The sequence below is a fragment of the Glycine soja genome, chromosome 13 (assembly GCF_004193775.1).
Source record: "Glycine soja cultivar W05 chromosome 13, ASM419377v2, whole genome shotgun sequence".
NCBI classification, from domain to species: domain Eukaryota; kingdom Viridiplantae; phylum Streptophyta; class Magnoliopsida; order Fabales; family Fabaceae; genus Glycine; species Glycine soja.
In genome coordinates, this window is record NC_041014.1 from 23,000,781 (window position 1) to 23,025,340 (window position 24,560).

At 32.2% G+C, this 24,560-nt stretch overlaps 3 protein-coding genes across 5 annotated transcripts; 2 read left to right on the forward strand and 1 right to left on the reverse strand.

The window, feature by feature from the left end:
* Positions 1-722: 722 nt before the first annotated feature.
* Positions 723-3,716, forward strand: LOC114381096 (guanosine deaminase-like). 2 transcript variants are annotated; one of them, XM_028340282.1, is made up of 6 exons: positions 742-870; positions 956-1,028; positions 1,286-1,345; positions 1,731-1,921; positions 3,112-3,216; positions 3,307-3,716. In XM_028340282.1, the coding sequence occupies exons 1-6, from the start codon at positions 868-870 to the stop codon at positions 3,493-3,495; spliced, it is 621 nt and encodes a 206-aa protein (XP_028196083.1). In that variant the 5' UTR covers positions 742-867; the 3' UTR covers positions 3,496-3,716. The 2 variants fall into 2 exon arrangements, with proteins under 2 accessions (XP_028196082.1, XP_028196083.1); XM_028340281.1 differs by lacking the exon at positions 956-1,028 and having other exon boundaries at positions 723-870; positions 3,307-3,695.
* Positions 3,717-10,245: 6,529 nt separating this feature from the next.
* Positions 10,246-14,084, forward strand: LOC114380990 (probable WRKY transcription factor 47). Its single transcript, XM_028340150.1, has 7 exons — positions 10,246-10,504; positions 10,768-10,845; positions 10,962-11,129; positions 11,518-11,584; positions 11,689-11,804; positions 12,736-12,849; positions 13,106-14,084. The coding sequence occupies exons 1-7, from the start codon at positions 10,397-10,399 to the stop codon at positions 13,604-13,606; spliced, it is 1,152 nt and encodes a 383-aa protein (XP_028195951.1). The 5' UTR covers positions 10,246-10,396; the 3' UTR covers positions 13,607-14,084.
* Positions 14,085-16,484: 2,400 nt separating this feature from the next.
* Positions 16,485-22,947, reverse strand: LOC114382185 (polyubiquitin). Of its 2 annotated transcripts, XM_028341440.1 has the most exons (4): positions 22,815-22,947; positions 21,317-22,226; positions 19,444-19,445; positions 16,485-17,825 (listed from the first exon to the last, which is right to left on the reverse strand). In XM_028341440.1, the coding sequence occupies exons 2-4, from the start codon at positions 22,224-22,226 to the stop codon at positions 16,680-16,682; spliced, it is 2,058 nt and encodes a 685-aa protein (XP_028197241.1). In that variant the 5' UTR covers positions 22,815-22,947; the 3' UTR covers positions 16,485-16,679. The 2 variants fall into 2 exon arrangements, with proteins under 2 accessions (XP_028197241.1, XP_028197240.1); XM_028341439.1 differs by lacking the exons at positions 19,444-19,445; positions 21,317-22,226; positions 22,815-22,947 and adding an exon at positions 18,230-18,354.
* Positions 22,948-24,560: the final 1,613 nt, after the last annotated feature.

The following is a 24,560-nucleotide window of genomic DNA, read 5'->3' on the forward strand; positions in this document are numbered from 1 at the left end:
GAAAAATAAATGATATTTTAAGTAAATAGTGATTTTTGACCCTAAATGTATAGATTCTTAACAAATTAGTCTTTGTATCAGAAATATTTTTAAGAATTAAAATTTAAATTTCCATCAAAAATAAATTTATATTTATAAATAAAAATAACTATTTATCGAACTTCATAACGTACCCGCGTAATATTGGGTGAGTCGCCGAGCAATGCGTGTAATGAATAAGTCATATACATCACATCCACTACTTTATTTTTGGAAAAATAGTCAACTTCGTTTGTTTATTAAAACTGCGACGCGTTTCACAAATTAATTCTTCAAATGTAAAATTTAAATTTAATCATGAATATGAAAAAGTATAATAAATTTGTCTCGTAAATAATATAATAAAAAATTAATTTTTAAATTTTATAATTTAATATTAAATTGATTTTAAAAAAATATTATTAAATTAATCTTTCAACATTATAATTTATGATAAAATAATTTGAAAAATTTAATAATACGACTCTTTTACCGCACATTTTACACATTTGAAAATTAAATTTATGTTTTTATCCATTATTTTTTTTTTTGTAATGTCTATATTAAATTAAAATATTAAAAAATGGAATGCCCCATCCTGTTCCGGAGCAAAAGGGAAGGTTCGTTTGATTTCCCTTGGAACCATCCCATTCATGCACCTCCCTTTTTGTTTATTAAATTCATACATGTCTTTTTATTTTAAGGGTGAAATGTGAATGTATTTATTTATTAATATTTACGTATCGACCATATTCTATTTTTTGGTGGACCGCATTCCCCTTCTTCTCCTTCTAACCCAACCTGTTTCTCCGACAATCACATTCAACGCTTCTGTCATGGAAGAAGTTAATGGTACATGTCTTGTTCCCTTTATCATTCTCTTTTTTTTTTTTACTCTCTGTTTCATAGTACTTGGTACTTGATTCTGTTTTCACAGATTCCAATTTTGTTGGTGGATGCGGGATTTGTACGATTATGGATTTTTCATGCCCACCCTTTTTATTTTATCGGTTTGTTTTTGGAATTTTTGTGCAATACATGCTTGCTACATGTTAGGTTGTCTATTGATATTTGCAAACTGTACAAATATTCTTCTGGGACTTGTATATGAATTTTTGAAGTAATGAAGTATTATATGCATCCTTGAAATTGAAATTCCCTACCCAACTGAACAACAGAGCAAATATGGTGTATTTAGAACACAATGTTTCATTTATTTCATTGTGTTTATTTTATGTTTTCTTTGTCTTTTTTAATATTATTTCAGTCGTGGAAACTAAGGATGGAACTGTCTCAGTAGCTGCTGCGTTTGCTGGTCACCAGGAAGGTAATGCTTCTGCATTGTTTTGATTTCTTGCTGCAATGTTTTCTTATTAGTTATCCATGGCTGATTTTTATTGATACACTTAAGGCCTTCATATGTCTTGATATTCTGTTGTGGTCAGATTTATTTGTTTTGGATTTCAGAGTCTTATGCATGTCTTATGATCTTATCATTTCATTTAATAGAAAGAGACCTGAATTTATTGTTCATATAGGTAAACATTAGGCTTGAAAAGCAAATGATATATCATATGCTAATTTTCAAAGCCCATGTATGTAAATCAGTATATGAGTACATTTTTTAAAAATGAAAACAGCCATTTGGAGATTTTATTTTCCTGTTCGGCCTCTTATTGCTTTTCTTTTGGTGTGGTCATTTGCTTAATCAGCCGTGCAGGATAGAGACCACAAATTTTTAAGCAAAGCAGTTGAAGAAGCATATAAAGGGGTAGATTGTAAAGATGGAGGCCCTTTTGGTGCCGTTATAGTTCATAATGATGAAATAGTTGCTAGTTGTCACAATATGGTTCTGTGTAACACAGACCCAACTGCTCATGCTGAGGTGACAGCAATAAGAGAGGTTAGATTTTGAATAACCAAGTGATTTACTTATTTTCTTGTAGCAAATAATGGTATTGCTGTGTTTTTCTGACTGAAATTTGCACATGATGAATATGCCCTGCCCCATTGGATAGCAAACTCTTTGATGCTCTCTATTATGGGTTTATTTTTTTAATATGTCAATTTCGTTGTCTCTGACATAGGTCGCTTTTTAAAACAAGTATTGACTTTTTAAAGAAACTACTAATGATAAATAAAAAATGTGGTAAGAAGAGTGTGTTAATTGACATTACTCTTGTTTTTGTAAACGTAATGTTACTTGTAAATGTTAGGTGGGGAATATCCACAGTGCACATGTAGAATCGTTTGTCCTAGTTTTCCAAAGAATTCTATACAGAAATCTAGTTTGTGGTTGCTATTCATGATTTTGACTAAAGGGATCTACAGATTAAGAATTTACAAGCTTTGATTGGACATGGTTGAAAGGATAATTATCAACACAAACATACGGTTTTTTGTAGATACTACTCAAACTTTGGTTACCTCTTTTAGTTTTAGCTCATTGGGGGCAAATTTTAAGCCACTCATTAAGATTATTTTTATTGACAACATGCCTGTGTGTAAAATGATCAATTAGGATTTGACAGTGTCAAACAATGGTTTTGGATTTGTATTCAGTTCAATCTATGCAAGAAAAACCAAAAAGGGGATGAGCTCTGATACATGCAGAACATAATTAATCTTGTCACCTGCTGGAAACTGGCTAAATCCCTGTTAATATTTGTTGTTGAATTTTTTGGATATGCTGCTGAAAGATTTGATAAGATTATAATTTATACATATGGTATGACTTGTGAGGCTATGCATGCTTAAGGGTACTGTTGCCCGTTTAAATTCTAATATGCAGATCATGTTGGTCTCAGTTGACAATGCTGCAGTATTGTGAAGAACTTTAAAATAATATATTTGCCACCAGATTAGTTGCCTCACTTTTTGAACAACAGGTTAATTATTAGATAATTTGACATCTAGTATCAATGTATCATTCTATCTAGGTTTTATAAAGGCTAGCTGAGACTTTATGGGCTCTTAACTTCCAAATAAAACTTAAATCTCGCTGTATGACTCATGTGTGCATTATTTTTTTATAGATGTTATAAACTTTATGCAGTGTCAAAAAATGATTCATGCAGTGTTTTCATTTTACAGGCTTGCAAGAAGCTTAAGCAGATAGAACTTGCTGATTGTGAAATATATGCTTCTTGTGAACCTTGCCCCATGTGCTTTGGTGCAATCCACCTTTCTCGAATTAAGGTTGGAATGCCTTGCTATTCCTATGAGTATCTTTTATACCATGTTTATCCTGTTTTGAGCTAACTTATTACATTGTTCTTTTTCTAACAGAGGTTGGTTTATGGAGCGAAGGCCGAGGCAGCAATTGCTATTGGGTTTGATGATTTCATTGCCGATGCACTGCGAGGTACTGGATTCTATCAGAAAGCAACATTGGAAATTAAGAGAGCTGATGGTAATGAGGCCATCATTGCTGAAGAGGTTTTTGAGAAAACAAAGGAAAAATTCCAAATGTATTAGATCTGTGATTCTTTTCATATCTGATGGCAACTGGCTATTCAGGATTATTGCCTTCATTTAAATTATTGAAACTGTTGATAGTGGATTGAACTCATTTGAGTACAACAAATTATATGCTACAATTTGGTTTACATCAGATAATGACTATCCCATTGTCAATCAATTCTAGTACACATCTTGACACAGGAGGATATTTAATACATTGCTTTACTCATTTATTATGTCATTGCTTCTGATGTTGACATCAGACTTTTAGATTTCCTGGAGCCAGGTTTTCAAATTTCATGTGCAAACAGGCCTTAAGAGGATAGGTTTAGGGGTTTCTAAATGCAAAGAAGAAAAAAAACAATGTTATCTGTTAGGAGGAGTAGAAATAAAGTTGGTGGTTTGTGTATTTCTATCTCCAAATTCTAAAATTGCTATATCGGAGTTCTATTTCCAACAACAGTATTTTTGGGAGTCCATATCATATGATACGTCTCCCATTGTTAGTAGAATAATTAGAGAGTTAGTTACTTGGGGCAAGGATAATTAGAGAAAGAAGGCATGTTGCCTATAAATAGGTTGCTGTGGGAGAGTCCAAACCTTCCAAAACTCCTGGAAATGATTTGTACTCTCTATAATTCTGGTTCAGTTACTGCCACCATAGTATAAACCATCAATCAAGGTAAAAATTTGGTGGATCATTTTGAGTTTGTGCATATTGAAAATGCATCAATTATATTATATTAGAAAGGCACAAAGTCCAAGTTACTTTCGAAGGTTAGGGAAGAGGATTATTCAGGTGTTATGTGGAGTATTTCAACCATATTCTTAGTGTGTGATATTTTAACAAATTATGCTTAATTGCTCGAGTACTAAAATTTGCTAGCTGACATTTTGGCTGTGCTTGGAAGGCGAAACGATCAAAAGGCGTAATTTTTTTTTTCTAAATTATCAAATGGAGTAAAATTTAAATTAATACTAAAAAAGGATTAAGTCCAAGATATCCTAAGATTTCTAAATATATAATCGTAAACTATTTACGACTCTCAAGTTGTAAATAATTTATGACTTCTAATTAGAGAAAGAAGTCATAAATTATGTGCTTGTAATGGAGAATTGCCAGGCTGCCCAGACTACTTTTTTTTTTCCTTAATGGCAAACGATTTGATATTTAGTATCATTTTTTTTGGGGTGGGATGGGGGATTAAACTCTTTCGTTCTTTCTTTGGGTTTTTTATTAGTAGGGTCTTCAATAACCAAACCACTTATGAAATGGTATGGGTTTCTCTATTCAAATTTTGTGCATTATTACCTTTATTCTCTTAGGAAGTTGTGGACTTCCGGTGTGCCACTACCTTAAGTGGTGCAAAATGTCTCTCCAAGCAATTGTTTCCCACTCCACATATTTACTTCTCTCATATTAATTAAAAGTCGCTGTTTATATTTTTTAATGGAAAGTTGTTCGTATAAACAGCATTATTGGATAAAAAAACTACAATGCAAGACATTAGATATATTTTTAACCGAAAGAGGAGAAAAAGTTTATCGCGGCCTTTAAGGGCCTAATGCCGTTTTTTCCTTTTAATTCCTTGAGTTCAGTGTTTTTTCTCTCTCGATAAATGTTAATTTTTTGTTAAAAATATCAATTGAGGGATTTGAATCCATAACTTCTTCTTTTTTTTTCTCCTTTCACTCTTCTTCAATTATTGGGTCAATTTTATATCTTCTCGGTGTTAAACTTGATTGTGTTACAATGACCATTCTTTAGTCATTTGCTTCAAAAAAAAATTATGATGTTCTTACATCTTAAAGTTGTGTTTGTTTGAAAGGAAAAAAAATAAGAAAGAGAAATGGGATGAAATAAGAAATTATTAAATAGTTCTTAATTAGCAAATTTTTATGTTCACAATCAACCTTTATATAACATATATTCAATTTTTTAAATTTATAAGAATTAATTAATAAGATCAAGATAGTTTAAGACTACTTAATTTTTGGGATGAAATACCCTGATAAGAGCACCTAGGGTGAGTCTGAGTCTACACAATATGAGTCCACTTAGGATTTAGGAACCGAGGATTTGGATTTGTTCGGCGAGGAGTCCGTGCAGGTTTAAGTTGAGAAGCCCAAATACATGGAAGACTATGTGTGGGCTAAAGCTTTTTGTACCCTATAAAATTTAAGGAGTATTTCCCTTATGTTTCGGATAGGCTAATTCAAAATGTAAAAAGAGTATTCCTTGATTTTATTTTATTTTTTGATGGGAAAAAGTTAAAATGAGTTGGGTTCCGTGGGCTCATCCAGATCAGGTCAGGCCTTAAATGCTCAAAAAACACTTATAAAGATACTTATAAATTATCTACCAATAAAATCCTCACATTAACAACGTGAATCAAATTTACATCATTTTGAAATGTGAGTTTGTTCCTCACTAATTGAACCAACCTTCGTTAGTATACCTTGATTTTTATGAGATACAGAAAGAAACATCCTTAACTGTGATATAGTACAAAAGGATGATGGGGAGGTGTTAGTTTTTGCTGAGTATTTTAGATGTTATTTCTATTTACTGTGTTATAGGCATTGTAGTGACATGTAGCAATTTTGTTTCCTACAGTGCAGCCAATGAATGACTCTTGGTAATAGTATAAAAGCAGTTATATGGAATGAAAAAAGGCAAGAAAATAAGTTTTTCAATTCCTTTTGTTAATTCCCGAAGGCCCCCTTAACCTCAACCTCGGTTGTAGCTATCAACTTGATCCTTTTGTTGAGAGACACTCACCATGTCTGATCATAATACTAGTTCCAAAGTAGTTGATGACTGCTTTAATCGATGCCATCTTTGTAGAGGTCAAGCTCTTGTTGAAATGTATTTTAATCTTAGCAAATTTACAAGTATTATAAACTTATACTAGCGATAATTTTTCTTGAGAATCCGATTAAAGTACAATACTTGTCAATACACTGAAGACCAAGGGCATGAATAATCAAGTTTCGTCCTTGGTGATCTTTCTTACAGGCATCCCAAATATTGAACATATAGATTTTGCCCTTTGTTAGACGGAGCATTATAGTAACCTAATTAACCGAGCATCCCAAAGGAAATGTTGAGCTGTTACTGCGGTGCTTGGCAGGTCAATGCAATGGAGAAAGTTGACAATAATAATATTCTATCAAGTAATTATTATTTATTTTAAATATTTTAACAAATGGGATTTTCATATACAAAAGTATAGCTGGACCCCCTTATATTTTTGTTTCCCCACTATCCAGTGAAGATTTTTTTGGTTGTGGCATTTTGAATTGGTCTTGTTTGATGTGTGCGCCGCAATCCTTTACCAGCTACTAATTATTTTGTTTTCTTGGATTGGATATGACTTTGAAGCAAGTCTGCTTTTTTGTCCTTTTCATTAGTAAACTCTCTTTTGAACCATTGCTGCATACTACAAGCCATCAAACTTCCACTTTACTCGTTCGAGTCTAATGATGTTTCCTCGAAGGTAAATGGTTTAATTTTATAGGAAAAGTATGGAAGTATGGATTTATAATAATAATTTTTTTTGTAAGAAATAATTATTGGTGCTAAAATAAAATACACACACATAAATATATTAAATTGGGCAATATTGAAATTCATTTTTTCAAATTTTATTCATTCATTATAACTCCGTGTTTTACATTTTTATGTTATTTTATTTTATTTCAAAAGATCTAAATCCTTATTTAAGTATACAGTGTTTATCTACTGACGTGAGTATTCAAGTTTTTCCCTTGGTGGTGATGTTCACTACTGAACAAAGTCAAAGTGATTCCAAAATTTAGAATATTACCCCTTCGAAGTCAAAATTTTCATCAAACACGGGATAGACGACGCGCATAGAATTATTTTCCAAGTCTTCTTATAGGACTCTCTCTCTCTCTCTCTCTCTCTCTCTATGTATATATTTCAAAATTCATGATATCAATGTCCTCCTAATATGATTAATCTTCCTCGAACATTACCCTGATGATCCACATGTTGTCTTGTAAAGCGTCATGTAATAAACATCTTGTATATGTAAGACATAATAAATAATGTGGTCAAAATTAAATAACCCTAGTTTACTAACTTACTACTAGTATTTTTAATAATTTAAAAGTGATAAAAAAAACATATTAGCTAATATGTATATGAAGTTTGAACAGTACTTTCAAAGGAAGTTTCGGTTATCAATTGTTAATTAGCAGCAATTTATTTATCCAAAAAAAAAAGTTACCTGCAACTTATTTATCCATGTACATATGACATTCAAATCGAGTTTCACGACCAAATGCTGGCCCCATATTTTAATAATTAAGAAACAGTTGGGGTCCATGTCATTGGTTGAACAAACAAAGACGATGAAAAATGAAAGACGACTTCCTTAGAGACACCAAGATGACATTAACTGCACATGCAAAATAATGGAATCAATTATTGAGTTAAGGTATTTTTTTTCTGTGACTTATTATATTTTTTTTCAATTTGTTTTGAAATATTTGTTATTTAAAAAATTTGAAAAATGTTAATTATTTTTTACTTAATATATCACTTTTGGTGTCGGTAGGTATCACTATTGTTATGTGGTAGTATGGCATAAATGTTGGCATGACATGTAAATTAAAATCTGTTCAGAAATTGACAGGGTTAAGGGTTAGATTTAAAGTCCTGATTCTATGCTCAAACACCAACACAATGACCAACACTATATTATTTATTTAACACTAGTAAATATATGTATGATTTTTTTGTCGACTCTCATACATTTAAGTCATGCATAATAATCTTATTTCTTATTACAATAGTAAGAGGTTATTATTCTTCTTTAATTAATAACTCACTCACATTAAATATTTATTAAAAATAGTCTTAGAAAAAAATATTTGTATTATCATTGCTGATAATAAATAATTATAGCTTAAGTCCCCAGGAAAGCAGGGGTTTATTACTAAAAAGATGGGCATTAGGAAAGCATAAGAGCGTAGAAGTACACCAAATGGTTCACTCTAACTATGGAAGTATCAATTTTTATTTTTTTTAATATTATCTGTTCATAAACATGAAACTTATTAATTATAGTTTTAAAAGTGAATGTTAACTGAATATATTATTTCAAGGGGACCTTATTGATTTTGGTTAGTGTGAATTAAGGTTTAGAGGCTGTGAATTAGCACAGGGTCAGAATTGAGGCTGAGTCATATATTATTTCAAGGATCCTTTGATTTTGTTGGTCATCACGGAGGATGCTTCTTTGGTTGACTTACACTATTAAAAGATAGTTCATTGAATTGATTTCTTTCTAGATAAAATCTAAATCTGGCTCAACCAATCAAAGAAATAAGGATCTTGTAATGAATGGAACGCGTTTATTATGGAACATGAGATTTTCAGGCATTTCCCCTTCTTTAGTTAGAAATTAAAGAACAACGCGTACTCTCTAGACATTTTTAATGAAATTTTCTTCATAAACTGTTGTTTTCACAAGGAAATTAATTATAGTCAAACCACTTCCCAACAACGACAAATAAACAAAATACTACTATGCTATTTGTGATCACACCAGAAGAAAAAAGTTAGCAAAAAATCCCTTCACATGGCGATAATAGCCTTGTAGTCTAGCGACAGCACTCATTTTCTATAAAACAGTTAATACGGTATAATTCTAGTCCCTGAAATTTCATTTGTATAATTATATATACAACAAATATTACAACTTAAAATGAGAAAAAAAAATATCAAATATAATAAATGATATAATAGAAAAATAAACACAATGATATTATATATTTACTTTGGTCCTTAAAATATATAAGACATTTTGGACATAATTTTACATACCGATAAAAATAGCTGATTCAATTTATTTTAGCCATTTTTCTTTAAGAATTAATGTTTCTAATGAACAAATTCTATCCTTATTAATAATTATTAACCTGTTATGAGAAATGTGAAATATTAATTAAAGTTTAAGAATATTATGCACCAATATTAATAAAAATATAAATATTTATAGTATTTAATAAGAACAACTAGTAAAAAAATTAAATATTTTATAGGTATTATAAAATGTCTTATAAAAAGACATTTAATTAGTGGATTTTTATCTAACCCTACATCAATGTCTCCCAGTAGTTAGTGGATTTTTTTTTTGGACCACGTCTTTTTCACATAAAGTAATTTTTTCTTAGTCGAGTAGGATTATATTTGGTGGCGGAGCTCTTCTTCTAATGATTTAACGTAAGTGCACATCAAATTAAACTTAAGACCTTTAATTACACTAGAATAAATTTATGTTAATTGATTTACGGGTTAAATAATTAACTAGCTCTCAGAGATTTGGACATTCTGTATAAAATTGTAAGTGTTAATCTTATTATTTTTATTGTAAAAAAATTATTGTACAGCCTAAAGCAAATCTCGCTACATTATAACCTTGTAATATTTTTATTTTTTTAAATTTGAGCGATTAACTTTCATGGTAAATCAAGAAAAATCATTTTATAGAAGATTTATATATATATATATATATATATATGATTTTTAAAGTAGTCTTTAAATTAGTGATTTAATTTTTTGTTAAAAAAAACTTACAATGTATTTCTTTTCTGGTTTTTCCCCCATCTAGTCTCTATCTTTTCTCTCCACCACTTAAACTAGGTCACATTTATATTTTGTGGAAAATACTTATCAAATGGGCCTATATATATATATATTGAAAGGTTGCGTCCACTATATATATATATTTGTGGTTTTGCTTCAGAAGTTAGATTCCAAGTGAGGATCAGCTGAAGTCTAAGCTGGAAGTGAAACCATAAGAACCCGATCGAGAACTTGTTACATATGCATATCTGATATCAACATCTCAGTAACAGTGAGTGGCATAAAGTCTACATATAAATGGAGGGCAAAATTGCATTGAAAAAATTGCTGGAAGTTCAGGAAAAGGCATACGTTAATGATACAGATGCAATCAACTGGACTGAGGAACCGTCCATTAAAAATACTGTAAGTTAATTTCCATCCATGCTATATATGTTGTATATACTGCTTCCTAGCTACCTAAGCTATTGCTAGCTAATTTGTCCAACACTTGTCTCTCCCTATTTTTAACTCTTTTTTTTTCTGTTTCTTTTATTATCAATGATGATATAAATCAATATTTTAGATGAATCATTTGTTTTGTAAGCTTATCAATACTTATCACAAAATACCATGTTTGTGAATTATTTAATGATCTTAGTTAACTGATGGACTAGAGAATTATGCAGCTAGGATCTAGTCTTCTCAGTTTGAGTCTGAATAACTTGGAGCCTCCCCAAAATCATGAGCAACAGAACCTGAATCAAGTGGGTAATCTTTGACTAGTTAAATTTATGGGCTAAACAATTTAATTAAACCTATTTTAATCTGCATGAATTTTGATTGATGCCCCTTGTATTGCTCCTTTTTTTTGTGATTTTAGTTGGGCTTGCTGCAAATTGAGTTAGAGGAGGTGAAGAAGGAGAATCAGAATTTAAGGTCAATGCTAAATGAGATCTCTGAACACTACGCTGCTCTTCAGAATCAGTTATTGTTGGCGATGCAGCAGAAGAAACTATCTTCATCACCTCGAAATAATGAGGACATGCAGGCAAGTTTGACTTTGAATTTGTTTTATATATATTCTTATTTGACTAATAATTCATTTTTGTTATTGCACTTGCTATGAAAATTATTATCAGTACTAATTTACTTGCTCAACCTTAGGACTACACTTGTAACTAGCAGCTGCACAACATCATACGGCGGAACGATAATTAATTTTCTATATTTTTTATACAATTAACATCACTTATGGATTCTGATTGACCATTAATATATATAGGACCCTTGTTAAAATGTAAATTTTATTAGTAAAATAGATCGAACCTAACATCTTTTTCCTTAACCATCAAACTCATAGTATATCTCTTTGATCTTCTCATTCTTGTTTGAACAAATTAATTAAATGAATAAACCATGTCTTCATATGTCTGTAGAAGGACAGCCAGCAGAATAACATGGAGAAACCAGCGTTACCCTCCTGCAGGCAGTTCTTAAATACTGGTCAGTGGTAACTCTTCAGAAGTATTTACTTATGTTGAAAATATTGAAAACTGAAAAGAACATAGGCAGAAACCTGAAATATATTTATACTTACAATGTTGAAGGTAAAATCAATAACAGGGTAATATTACAAGAAGCAAAAATCGTAGAAGAGCAAGCATTTGAGGCTTCTTGCAAGAAAGCTAGAGTGTCCGTAAGAGCGCGATCAGAATCATCTTTGGTATGGATTTCTATCTTATTTTTGTTGAAATTTCTTGTATATATTGGTTTGCTAATGGTTTTCTTATACTAACATCTATCATTTTATGCATTTATTTACTTGATTTGACTCTAAAGTGAAAAAGGTTGTTGTAACTGATTAGAAAGTAAGGGTGTATTCACACATCTAAATGAAACTACATATGTGGTAAATTAATTAATAGGCTTTGGTTGCTTGGTTGCAAGGAGGGGAAATTGGAGTGAGACCCATAAAAAAATTCTTTCTCACAAAGGAAAGGACAGGACATATTTTTTTAATAATATTTAATGATATAAAATACAAAATATTAAAATGTAATTTTTCTAAAAATTATTTTAGTAAGAAGTCTTTTATATAATTTATTCATTTGTGTTTTATTATACTTTTAACTCATTTAAATAAGTAGAGAAAATTTTCTTCACCTTAATTTTCTCTTATTTCTTTCCATATGAATAATATATCATTTTCACTTTATTTCTATTTTATATTTCTCTGGTATTTTTTTTTCTATTTTTTTTTTCTAATTTACACCTCATCCAAACATAAAGTAAATATTAAAGGTGAATATACCTTTTTCACTTTAGAGAAGCTAAATTCAAATCGATCGATTTATATAATAATGTTGTCATTTTTGCTGATCTATCAACATAACTCTTATCATGTCAGCAAATTTTACCAAGCAAAATTACGTTACTTAAATGTTTTATTAGTGACTCAAAATTAATGTGATCAAAAGCTTAACAATCATGTTGATTTTTCCTATGCTCACACTTTTGGAAGTGAAAAGTCAAATGACATTATTTGGCTCTTTTATATATATATATATATATATTTGTGCATTGCACTAATAAAAATGAAATATTGACATTGAAGAAAACTATTTACGATAATGCATTGCCTTATATATTTTCAGATGGGTGATGGGTGTCAATGGAGAAAATATGGACAAAAGATATCAAAGGGCAATCCTTGTCCTCGGGCCTATTATCGCTGCAACATGGGAACTGCATGTCCAGTTCGCAAGCAGGTTGGTGCAGATTTTTTTCTTGGCAACATTTTGATGTCAGCACCTCAAATCCTAAGTTTAACCAATTTCCTGATTCTTCATCTACGCTTTATATATTTTACATTGTGGTAGTTTGAATATAGTAATTTGTCTTTTTTGAGGTTTCGAAGAAATTTGACATTCGTACTTGCTGCCTTTCCATTATTTTGCAGTAAACTGTTTTATATATGGCTTGAAAGTGTCTTGCAGCTAAGATATGTTATTTACTTTGTAACAGGTTCAAAGGTGTGCTGAAGATGAGAGTGTTGTCATCACAACCTATGAGGGGAATCATAATCATTCACTCCCACCAGCAGCCAGGTCCATGGCGTGCACAACATCAGCAGCACTGAAAATGTTCCTTTCTGGCTCAACCACTAGTTCACATGGAAGCACTTATTCTTATTCAAATTCAGACCTCTTCTCTCCACTATGCACTTCTACCTACTATCCATCTGCAGCACCATCATGTCCAACTATAACTTTGGACTTAACCCAAACCTCTAAGAACAACATGAAATTCCCAAGTGCTATTTCTTCAAACCATTTGCAACCTTTTCCACTTTCATTGCATGGTCAACCTCAACAATCTGAGGGAATATTACCTTCAGAGAAAAACCTTGCCTTGGTGGATGTTGTCAGTGCTGCCATAACCAACGATCCTTCTCTTAAGGCAGCATTAGAAGCAGCTGTTTCCTCAATCATTGGAGACTCTCAGAAATCACTGCCAACTTTGTAGGAGTGATAATGACCCCTCTTCTAAGATGTCTGCAGTATCACAGCCTCGGCTGTGCAGCACTACGGATCAATTGATTTAGAGTTGATAATAATTGTCAAGAAATTAGTAAATTAAGCAAGCAAGTCAGTTAGTTTGACTTGCCTGCCAGAAGAGGAGATATGCATAAGCATGTTTTATATATAGTAAGTTTAATATCAACATGGTGAGATGTAGTTGGCATATAAATGCTCCTTAATATGTAGTCAGGAGCTTAATCCGCAAGTCTATTTTTATTGAAGAATATCTGTTCGGAAAGGTCAGTTCCTTGAATCAATCTTCTACTTCGAGAGATTAGTATCTTCTGGCCAGAAAATATCCTGGACACCCAAAATATATGCCTGTTTGTATAGCAAGTGTAATGAGAATTGAGAGAATCCATGTTCATAAAATAATATATGAATTGGTCCTTGAACAAATATTATGAGGATACATTACTCAATTTTCTGTCTGGAACAAGTAGGGGTTCTAGTTTCCCATAAATAGTAGGCTTACAGGTCATAAATATTTTTTAATAATCTGATATACATAATGCACATGACAGTGAAGATACATATGCAGAAACTGACTTGTTTGGAGACAATCTGGTGACAATTCAAATAGAATGAGCACCAGAAACTTTTATGCAAATTAAACCTCAATGTTAGCTTTTTATCAGATTAAACAGTGCCCCAATCCATCATATGTTGGTTCAACTTGTTAGCAAAACAGACATAGCCGCCAGAAATTATAATTATGCAGAAAATGAATTGACTTTGAGAGAAAGATGTATTAGTCATTGATAGTCTGCTACTTTCTCCAGATTAGTATCATAAGGTGTTAGACTTATGAAGCAACCTTGATGCCTATGTTGAAAAACACACAAGCTTTGATGAACATGAATGCATACAAATCGGCAAAAAGTAACCCTGTCATTGCATGAAAAATTTGCATTAGATGAAAAGTTAAAAGCCCTATCACTTATAAAATAGACGATTTGTGATTTAGATTGAGCAGATTATTTTAAATGTTTAATTTAATCTTCAATTTTTAAAAGGTTTATTTTTTAAGAGATTCAATTGAATCCTTAAATTTTAAAAAATAAATCAATTTAGTTCTTAAATTATTTTAAATAATTCAATTTGATTTTTAAGTTTTTAAAAAGTTGGAATCATTGAAATATTTAAAATAATTTGTGAACTAAATTAATGATTAAGTGATTAGGTTTGTGAAACTCAAGATATAATTAAAACAATGGATTCTCCAAAAAAAAAAAAAAAACTGGCACTGCAGAAAATTACACGGGGTAATTACTTGGATTAACTCAAATCCAACGAATGTTAGAGAAAGGCTTATGGTCGCGTGTTCCTTCACTACATTCATTTCGAAAAGAAAATCACCACCATTATGCTCCTAAGGTAAAGCAGTTTTGAGGAAAGTGAGAAACACACTCATGGTAGGCTGAAAATGCGTATTTCCTAGGTTGGTTAGCTGAGAGCTTCGAGAACCACAGGAAAAATTTCAAAAGAAATCAACTTAATTACAATAGGCACAGTTCTAAATCTTAGCATGCCTATGAATAATTGTTCCCAAATACACCAAGAATAAGCCTACACTCATTATCACCATGGGTAAAACCAATACTCAACCTAAACATATCATTGATTCGTCACCCCCATGAAATTTTCACTCTAGGCATAGTAACTAGTAAGCTACATGATTATAGTACATCCAAAAGCAATAACTTCTGAATGAGCTCAATTAATTCTAAATCTTTTTTAATGGTTTCGATCAAAACGATAGCTTTGGTCCCACAATTTTTAGTTCACACGCCAAGAGATGCTCTGATTATAATTTAGTTGCTGCAGAATGGGTTCGTTGCTGTGTAATACTGAAAATAATTTTGCCTCCGTTCCCGAATGAAAATAACATTTCTCCCACAGTACTGTTAGGGTTATTATCAATCTCCATTTAAAGAAGCATGTCATGGCTGACTATCCAACAAAACTGATTTTGAAATTAAAATCAATGTGTCAAAGCAATATAATACTGCCTGCTGGTTTAAATAGTAGTGTCTATGTTTCATCAGTTTATGGACGTATAGCGGAGCCTCAAACATCATCAAGGCAAATGAAATGTAGAATTTCCCACATGAAATTGGACGAGTGATAAATAATTTGAAAAAGGATTGTATTTTTTGGTAAACTGATTGCAGATAATAAATAAAAGCTTGTTTGATTTCCTTCTCATTTTATGGTTTTAAAAACTGAAATTATACTATTTACTAATCAATTTCTCATCCGAAGTCTGATAAGAAATAAAATCCCATCCGAAGTAAAACAGCTGTCATCTAGTTTGTCGAAGTTACAATTCTTGTCTTCTTTTATTTCCACATCTTGTTCACCTCCTTCTCTTTCAATTTCACACATTGTGCTGAATTACTCAATCTTTCTTGTCTCTAATTTTACTCATCTTGTTTACATCCTTCTCTTCAATTCCACATTATGCTGTATTACTCAATCTTTCTTGTCTCTTCTTTTATTTTCATCTTGTCCATCCCCACTTTCAATCCATCTTTTCAGTTCAACATTATGCCGTGCCGTGCACCACTCTGTACCCACTGCCTTAATAGAAACAAATCCATCCTAACTTTCTGTTCTACTTCGAGGAGAAACTTTTGCCAAAAAATTGCAGCCAAACACGATCACAATAGATTTTTTGTTTATCCAAGGAGAAAATTTGGCTTAGGACGAGTGAACTTGCGTTGGTAACCATTTTTGATGAAATATCAGGGCTCATGCAAAGCAACAAATCAAATTAGTACCAAATATATCAGAAACTATTCGTAGTAATTTTAATAAAATAAAAAGTAATTGTGAGATGATAATGGTTTTTTATTCTTTTGCACGAGACCGTGCATAGCAAGCTATGTCACAGACATAGCCTTAAAACTTAAAACATTAAAGCAGCACCTAAATAACAGCTGCAACCAACGAGTTCAACATACACTGGACATAACAACAGAGAATTCAACTAATATTGGACATAACAGACAGACTCAGAAACCACCACGAAGGCGGAGGACAAGATGCAGGGTGGATTCCTTCTGAATATTGTAATCCGCCAAGGTACGACCATCTTCCAATTGCTTCCCAGCAAAAATAAGCCTCTGCTGATCTGGTGGAATACCCTCCTTGTCCTGAATCTTTGCTTTCACATTATCAATGGTATCAGAGCTTTCCACCTCCAAGGTTATGGTCTTCCCTGTCAGAGTCTTCACAAATATTTGCATACCACCACGAAGCCTCAACACCAAATGCAGAGTGGATTCCTTCTGGATATTATAATCAGCCAGGGTACGCCCATCTTCCAGCTGCTTCCCTGCAAAAATAAGCCTCTGCTGGTCTGGTGGAATACCTTCCTTGTCCTGTATCTTTGCCTTCACATTATCGATGGTGTCAGAGCTTTCAACCTCCAAAGTTATGGTTTTTCCAGTCAAAGTCTTAACAAAGATTTGCATGCCACCACGAAGCCGCAACACCAAGTGCAGGGTAGATTCCTTCTGGATGTTATAGTCAGCAAGGGTTCTCCCATCTTCAAGCTGTTTCCCGGCAAAGATAAGCCTCTGTTGGTCTGGTGGGATACCTTCCTTGTCCTGAATCTTAGCTTTCACATTGTCTATGGTATCTGAACTCTCCACCTCCAAGGTTATGGTCTTTCCGGTCAAAGTTTTAACGAAAATCTGCATACCACCTCTCAAACGAAGCACCAAGTGAAGGGTGGATTCCTTCTGAATGTTGTAATCAGCAAGGGTTCTTCCATCCTCAAGTTGTTTACCGGCAAAAATCAGCCTCTGCTGATCTGGGGGGATGCCCTCTTTGTCCTGGATCTTGGCCTTAACATTATCAATGGTGTCCGAGGATTCCACCTCAAGGGTGACGGTCTTCCCGGTCAAAGTCTTGACAAAGATTTGCATGCCACCCCTGAGGCGAAGCACGAGATGGAGGGTTGATTCCTTTTGGATGTTGTAATCGGCAAGGGTGCGACCATCCTCAAGTTGTTTACCCGCAAAGATAAGTCTCTGCTGGTCAGGTGGGATCCCTTCCTTGTCTTGAATCTTAGCTTTTACGTTGTCAATGGTGTCGGAGGATTCCACCTCAAGGGTGATGGTCTTGCCGGTCAAAGTTTTCACGAATATCTGCATCTGTTCAATCACAAAAAAGAACCATCAAAACCAGGTACATATGTATATCGACTATAGAATCAAAAAACAAACCCCAATACCTCAAATATGGAAGAAGAAGAAGAAGAAATTAAAATACAAGCCCTAATACCTCAATTAAAAAAATTAAACCACAAAGCCTTACTTTAATGAGGAGAAAGATTAAATCAGGAATCGTAACTAAATTCGGAAAACATATAGCATAAACAATCAGATCATGGAATCTGAAAGACAACTGAACGAATTTGGATTCAACGGAGACAAAAATCAGACATCACATATCAACATAACATAACTAAATCGGAACGCGTATGTTATCAATAAACTGAGCCTAATGAGGTTATGAAACCTTATGACGATCAAAAGGTGTTAAACCAGAAACATACCTTGAGAGGAGAGATCAAGGAACTGCGAGATTAGAGGCGCGAATAGGTATGATCCAAACAGGCGTAGGAGTGTCCTATTTATAGCTTGGCTGTGATGAGTCAATGACGAAAATACCCATGGATTTACGAATAAAGATTTGTTGTGTCATGTGTGGCTGACACGGCAAGATGAGCATTACATACGCAACGGATCACGTTTCTACAAGGCTCTTGAATGGATCAACGTGTAGTGTGTTAATATCATCAATCACACACATGCTTGCCTTCTAAGTTAGACCCTCCTTTGCCAATAAGTTGAGTCAAAGTCAAGTTTAAACAAATTAGTTAAATTTTATAACTTTTGTCTCTAAATATAAAATTCTCTTAATTTATTTTATTTTATCAAAATAACCTTTAAAATTATTAGGATTCGTAGGCTCTCTTTTTATTTACTCCTTCTATTTTAAAATTATACATATTTAAGGTTTGTACACACTCAATAAGAAATTTTAAAGTAAAGTGTTCATATTTAATCATGTTGTTAGATTAATCATAAATATTTGATAGTAAAGAGAATGCTAAGTGGACATTTTCATTGATGAGTAATTAATTATTAGTGTCTAAATAACAACAAATATTCAATGCACTAATAATTATGAACAAGAATATAGTTAAAAAAAATTATGAATTTCATTTTGAATTCGTAAAACATCTATAATTTGAAACAAAACTAAAACCAGAACATCTATAGTTTTGAAACGGAGGGAATAATTATTTTTTTCTTCTAGTTAATTAATGTGTATTAATTTTCTTATCAAATTCATAACAGATAAAATTTATGTTAAATAATTAAAAATATTTAGGTAAAAAAAATAATTAATGTAAAGATAACTTAAAGAATTTTTTTAAAAAATACAAATAAAATTAGAAAAAAAATCTTATACTTAAAAATGGAGGAAGTATTTTTTTTTTTACAAATAAAAAAATGAGGGGTTTAAGTGTTTAACTGTTTAAGCAGGTAATGGTATTAAGAGGAAATTGTAATTAAATAAAAATAAGAATTGACATAAAAAAATGGATCCAAATTCAATGATAAAAAGCGTTAGCTTTAAGGTAAATTTGTTACAATTTTCTAGGTTGATTATTGATAAAAAAAAAAATGCATTATTCTCTTTTCTTAGACAAATTAGTTATAGTTGTTATAACTCCTAACAACTAAGCCCTGTAAAAGAAACTCCTAACAATAAATCCCTCCTTAATTATGCTTACCATGAATCTTTAACTACTTTTCTTGTTGATAGATAACTAAACAAATTCTTAGAAGTTTAACTACCAATAAATTAGATTTTAGAGGGGCCTCATTCTTACCGATAAACTCAAATATTTTTTTTTTTTTTTAATTTCTACACAAAGAAAATCATTGTTTCACCTTAATTGTTTAATTAGTTACAAATCTACAATCACCATTAGTTTCACGTGATTCAATCTATTGAATAATCAGCCATTTTACACAATAGTGCATGGTGTGAAAAATAATATAAATATAAATATCTGAAAAATTAGGATTGTTGGACTCTCCTCACACTAGATTTAGTCACACAATAGAGCTGTCATAGAGGTAAAATTTCTCCCTAAAGTGTAAAAACTGGGCCTAATTCACAAAAACAAGAGTAGCATTTTCTGAAACTTAAAATACTAAAACAAATTCATGTTGATACATAATTAAGATTTTAAAATAAAATAGAGAATATCCTAAAAATCCTAGTTAATACTTTTGATGCTCCATTAAATATTGGACAATCTTTATTTTCCTTTTTAGTTTATAGATATATAGATTAGTTCCTTTAATCAATTTCAAGATAAGATTTACCCTTTATTCAAAAGAAAATAAACATAAAATAGTATAATATTTAAAATGCTCTTAATTTAGTATTAGGAGTTTCCATATGTAAAAGGTTGTCATCTTAGTTAGTCTATCAAACATTCAAACATAAGATGTCGCTTAAGTGGATTGTTCACCTCAACACACCCTTCCAAGATCATGGCCAATTTCTTAGATTTTAGACTCACCTCCTTCTATCATGGTCCCTCTTCTAATGTTTTGGGGGGTTTTGTTCTTGAGAAAGATGTTATTGTAGCTCTGTTTTCTACTTTTCTTTTCATTCTTTTCCTTTAGTGCCCACCGACCAAAAAAAAGCATTTGTTTTAAAAATAATTCTTATATCATGAAAATGAATAATAAATATGAGTAATATCAATGACCATTCAGGTTCATGTATCCAAATAAAAAAAAAAAGGACACGTGTACAAAAAAATAACCATTTAGGTGACTTTTTAATCCGAGCTAATTGAATGAATTGAATCAACTAGTAATATCAGGTTGATGTTTGTTAAGTCATATAACAACAAATATTTGAATGTGACTTCTGATGATAAGAAGTAAAATTTTAAATTTTTAGTTTTTTCGTAATTAAGTAGTTAATTGTTGAGAAGTCTTTTGGCGTACTCTTTTTTTAGGTAACAGCTGCCAATTTTATGAGGTACTCTTGATGAATTAATTGAAAAGGAGGATTAATCTAGCGACTGTCGGAACTTACACATAATATAACAGACAAAGAAAATGCTGAAAGCTAGCCATCAAATATGATCATGCAAACATTTTGAACATATAAGCTATGTATTATATGTATTATGATGTGTCAGCTTATCTGTTGTGCTATTTGTGTTTATTTGGTTAGGCTGTTTGATTAGAATCTGAATTTTCTTATTTTAAAATGTGTTAGCTTATGAACTATGACGCTTGTTTATTGGTTACGCTGGTTAAGTTGTATGACTAGAATCTGAATTTTCTTAACATTCGTTAATAAAAAACTATATATTTGAAGTAATAATACGAAATATGAATTTAACTATGATACGATATTGATATTTAATTCTTTTGGTGAAACGAGCTCAATACATCATATTAAAACATAAAAAGCAGCACCAAAACCAGAACAGCAAACAAGTTCAAGGGAGAAATTGAACATAACAGACATGACATACAAGAACACTTGAAAAAAGACACGCTTAAAACAAGAACACTTGAAAAAAAACACGCTTAAAAACCACCGCGAAGGCGAAGGACGAGATGCAAGGTGGATTCCTTCTGAATATTGTAATCTGCCAAGGTACGACCATCTTCCAGTTGCTTCCCAGCAAAAATAAGCCTCTGCTGATCAGGTGGAATGCCCTCCTTGTCCTGAATCTTTGCCTTCACATTATCAATGGTATCAGAACTTTCAACCTCCAAAGTTATGGTTTTTCCAGTCAAAGTCTTAACAAAGATTTGCATGCCACCACGAAGCCGCAACACCAAGTGCAGGGTAGATTCCTTCTGGATGTTATAGTCAGCAAGGGTTCTTCCATCTTCAAGCTGTTTCCCGGCAAAGATAAGCCTCTGTTGGTCTGGTGGGATACCTTCCTTGTCCTGAATCTTAGCTTTCACATTGTCTATGGTATCTGAACTCTCCACCTCCAAGGTTATGGTCTTTCCGGTCAAAGTTTTAACGAAAATCTGCATACCACCTCTCAAACGAAGCACCAAGTGAAGGGTGGATTCCTTCTGAATGTTGTAATCAGCAAGGGTTCTTCCATCCTCAAGTTGTTTACCGGCAAAAATCAGCCTCTGCTGATCTGGGGGGATGCCCTCTTTGTCCTGGATCTTGGCCTTAACATTATCAATGGTGTCCGAGGATTCCACCTCAAGGGTGATGGTCTTCCCGGTCAAAGTCTTGACAAAGATTTGCATGCCACCCCTGAGGCGAAGCACGAGATGGAGGGTTGATTCCTTTTGGATGTTGTAATCAGCAAGGGTGCGACCATCCTCAAGTTGTTTACCCGCAAAGATAAGTCTCTGCTGGTCAGGTGGGATCCCTTCCTTGTCTTGAATCTTAGCTTTTACGTTGTCAATGGTGTCGGAGGATTCCACCTCAAGGGTGATGGTCTTGCCGGTCAAAGTTTTTACGAATATCTGCATCTGTTCAATCACAAAAAAAGAAACATCAAAGTCAGGAACTCTGATTAAAAACCGGAAAGAAAGCAAACCCGAATTGCATAATCAATAAACCACAAACCATAATTCCCAAAAATGACAAATCGCAAACCCTAAACCCTAATTAAAAAATAAGGAAAGATTTTGCAGCATACAACTAAATAATGCACAATAAGTCAGACCACGATCCCTGATTCCTCAAAAGTGATAAAAGAAATTAAATCGCAGACCCTAAAATTAAGAACCGGGAATATTTTACATATAACAAGCGAATCACAGAATCAAATCAAACCACGAACCCTAATTCCTCAAAATCAAATCAAATCAAATCAGATAGCCAGATTAAAAATCGGGAAAGATTTTGCATGTGACAAACGAGATACGGAATCAGAAAGTCGAATGGAAAGTTTCGGATTCAACAACGACAAAACCGGTATACACATATTAACGTAACAAATCACAAATCGAAAGATAGAAACGTAAAAATGTAACCATGGTGAAAGACCAAAGCTAAATCAATAAACTAAGGCTAATTAGGCTGCGATGATGAAAAGAGATGAAACAGAGACGAACCTTGAGGAGAAAAATCGAATGATCAAGAAGTGCAGAATTAGGATTAAAATGAATTTGGGAACTGCGAATAGCTATGAATGAAAGAGGGGTGGAAGGGGTCGTACTTATAGCTTGGTTGCGATGTCACAATGACGAAAATATCCATAAGTCAACGAATAAAGATTTGCCACGTGTATGGTGGGGGTCATTGACACACGCCAAGATAAAGAATCACATACGTTTCTACATTGCTCTCCAAGATTCTATATTTTGCTTCTAACGTCGTCCATGACAAAATGCTTTTCTGCCTCCTAAAATTTTCTCTTCTTGATATTTTTTTTCTTTCTTAATCATCTATATTATATTAAGTTTCACATTTGTTTTTATTAAATTTTAAATATTTAATTTTGATTTTTTTTATATTTTCTCAAATTTTATTTTAATATTCTTTTTCATTTTTAAAAATATTATCGTTCCATTAACTTTTAAATTTTAAATTAATTAATTTAAAATAACCAGAGCATGAAATCATAATAAATGGACAAAGTAATTCCAGGGAAAATGCTTCTATTAATTAGCACAATATTGATCAAAACTCACTTTTTGCACTTCAAATATTCACCAGATCTGGTTTCGTGGCGAAGTGTTGAGCTTCATGTGCGACGAGGGTTGAGGGGGTGATGGGATGGTTCGCTGGCGGCACGCGGTGGTTGCAGTGCGCGTGTTGGTGGCAAATTTGGGAGCTTCGGCGCTTCAAAACGACGTCATCCTCAGAGATTCCATCATCCACTCAGATATGAAAGTGATGACGACTACATTACCCCCCATGACTGGTACTCCATCCTGCGCCTCCTTCCAGATGACACCGACAACTGCGATCTCACACGACAACATCCTGTGTTCACGGTGGCTGCCGGAGTCATGAGGAGTGGCGTTGTCAGCGAGAACCCAGATTTTGTTATTGGTTTTGAGGGTTGGTCTGATCTGGGTTTGAGATTTGGTTTTTTGATTTGCGTGGTGAATGCTCATGATGGGTGTGGTTTGAAGAAGAGGATGAATAAAAACAACATAAAGATACTGGCTTTTTGAATAGGAAGAATATAAAAATAGTGGCAGTTTCAAACTGCCACTATTTTAGATTAATCATCTAAAAGTTCAAAAGTTGAGGAGCAGAGCATTAAAGTTTTTGATAGAAAATTGAAAAAAAACTAAAATAATATATTTCAAAAAGATAAATAATTAAAATTAAATATTTAAGGTTAATATATTAAAATAAAATAATTAATGGACTAAAAGTCACATTAAGATTATACTTTTTAATAACTTTTTTTGGAATAATAACTTTTAAGTAATGACGGGTATTTGACCATTTGGTCTTTAAATACATAAAAGTGAATAATTATGTATATATACAACAACTTAAATTTAAAGATAAATTGATTTTTAAATTTTATAATTCCATTTCAAATGAGTTCTATAAATTATTAAATTAATTTTTAAACATAAACATGACAGCTTAATGGCAAAATTAAAATAGTCTTGTAAACTTAATGATAAAATAAAATTATCACACTTATTATTCATTCAGAGATTGAATTATTTTTTAAATTTTTTTTAAGGACTATATTGTCACCAATTTATATATTTATAGACCAAAATAATTATTTAACTTAATGATGGATTGCTTTAAGATGTGTAAATTAATTTTTTTTGCCTAAATGAGAAATTTAATTTATTTTACTTTTTTCTTTTTGTAAATATTTATAT

Coding starts and splice junctions, on each gene's coding strand:
- LOC114381096 (XM_028340281.1), top strand. CDS start 735: ATGTATTTATTTATTAATATTTACGTATCGACCATATTCTATTTTTTG. Junction 871..1,285: donor TGTCATGGAAGAAGTTAATG/GTACATGTCTTG, acceptor ATATTATTTCAG/TCGTGGAAACTAAGGATGGA. Junction 1,922..3,111: donor AGGTGACAGCAATAAGAGAG/GTTAGATTTTGA, acceptor TTCATTTTACAG/GCTTGCAAGAAGCTTAAGCA.
- LOC114380990 (XM_028340150.1), top strand. CDS start 10,397: ATGGAGGGCAAAATTGCATTGAAAAAATTGCTGGAAGTTCAGGAAAAG. Junction 11,130..11,517: donor GAAATAATGAGGACATGCAG/GCAAGTTTGACT, acceptor ATATGTCTGTAG/AAGGACAGCCAGCAGAATAA. Junction 11,805..12,735: donor CGCGATCAGAATCATCTTTG/GTATGGATTTCT, acceptor ATATATTTTCAG/ATGGGTGATGGGTGTCAATG.
- LOC114382185 (XM_028341440.1), bottom strand. CDS start 22,226: ATGCAGATATTCGTAAAAACTTTGACCGGCAAGACCATCACCCTTGAG.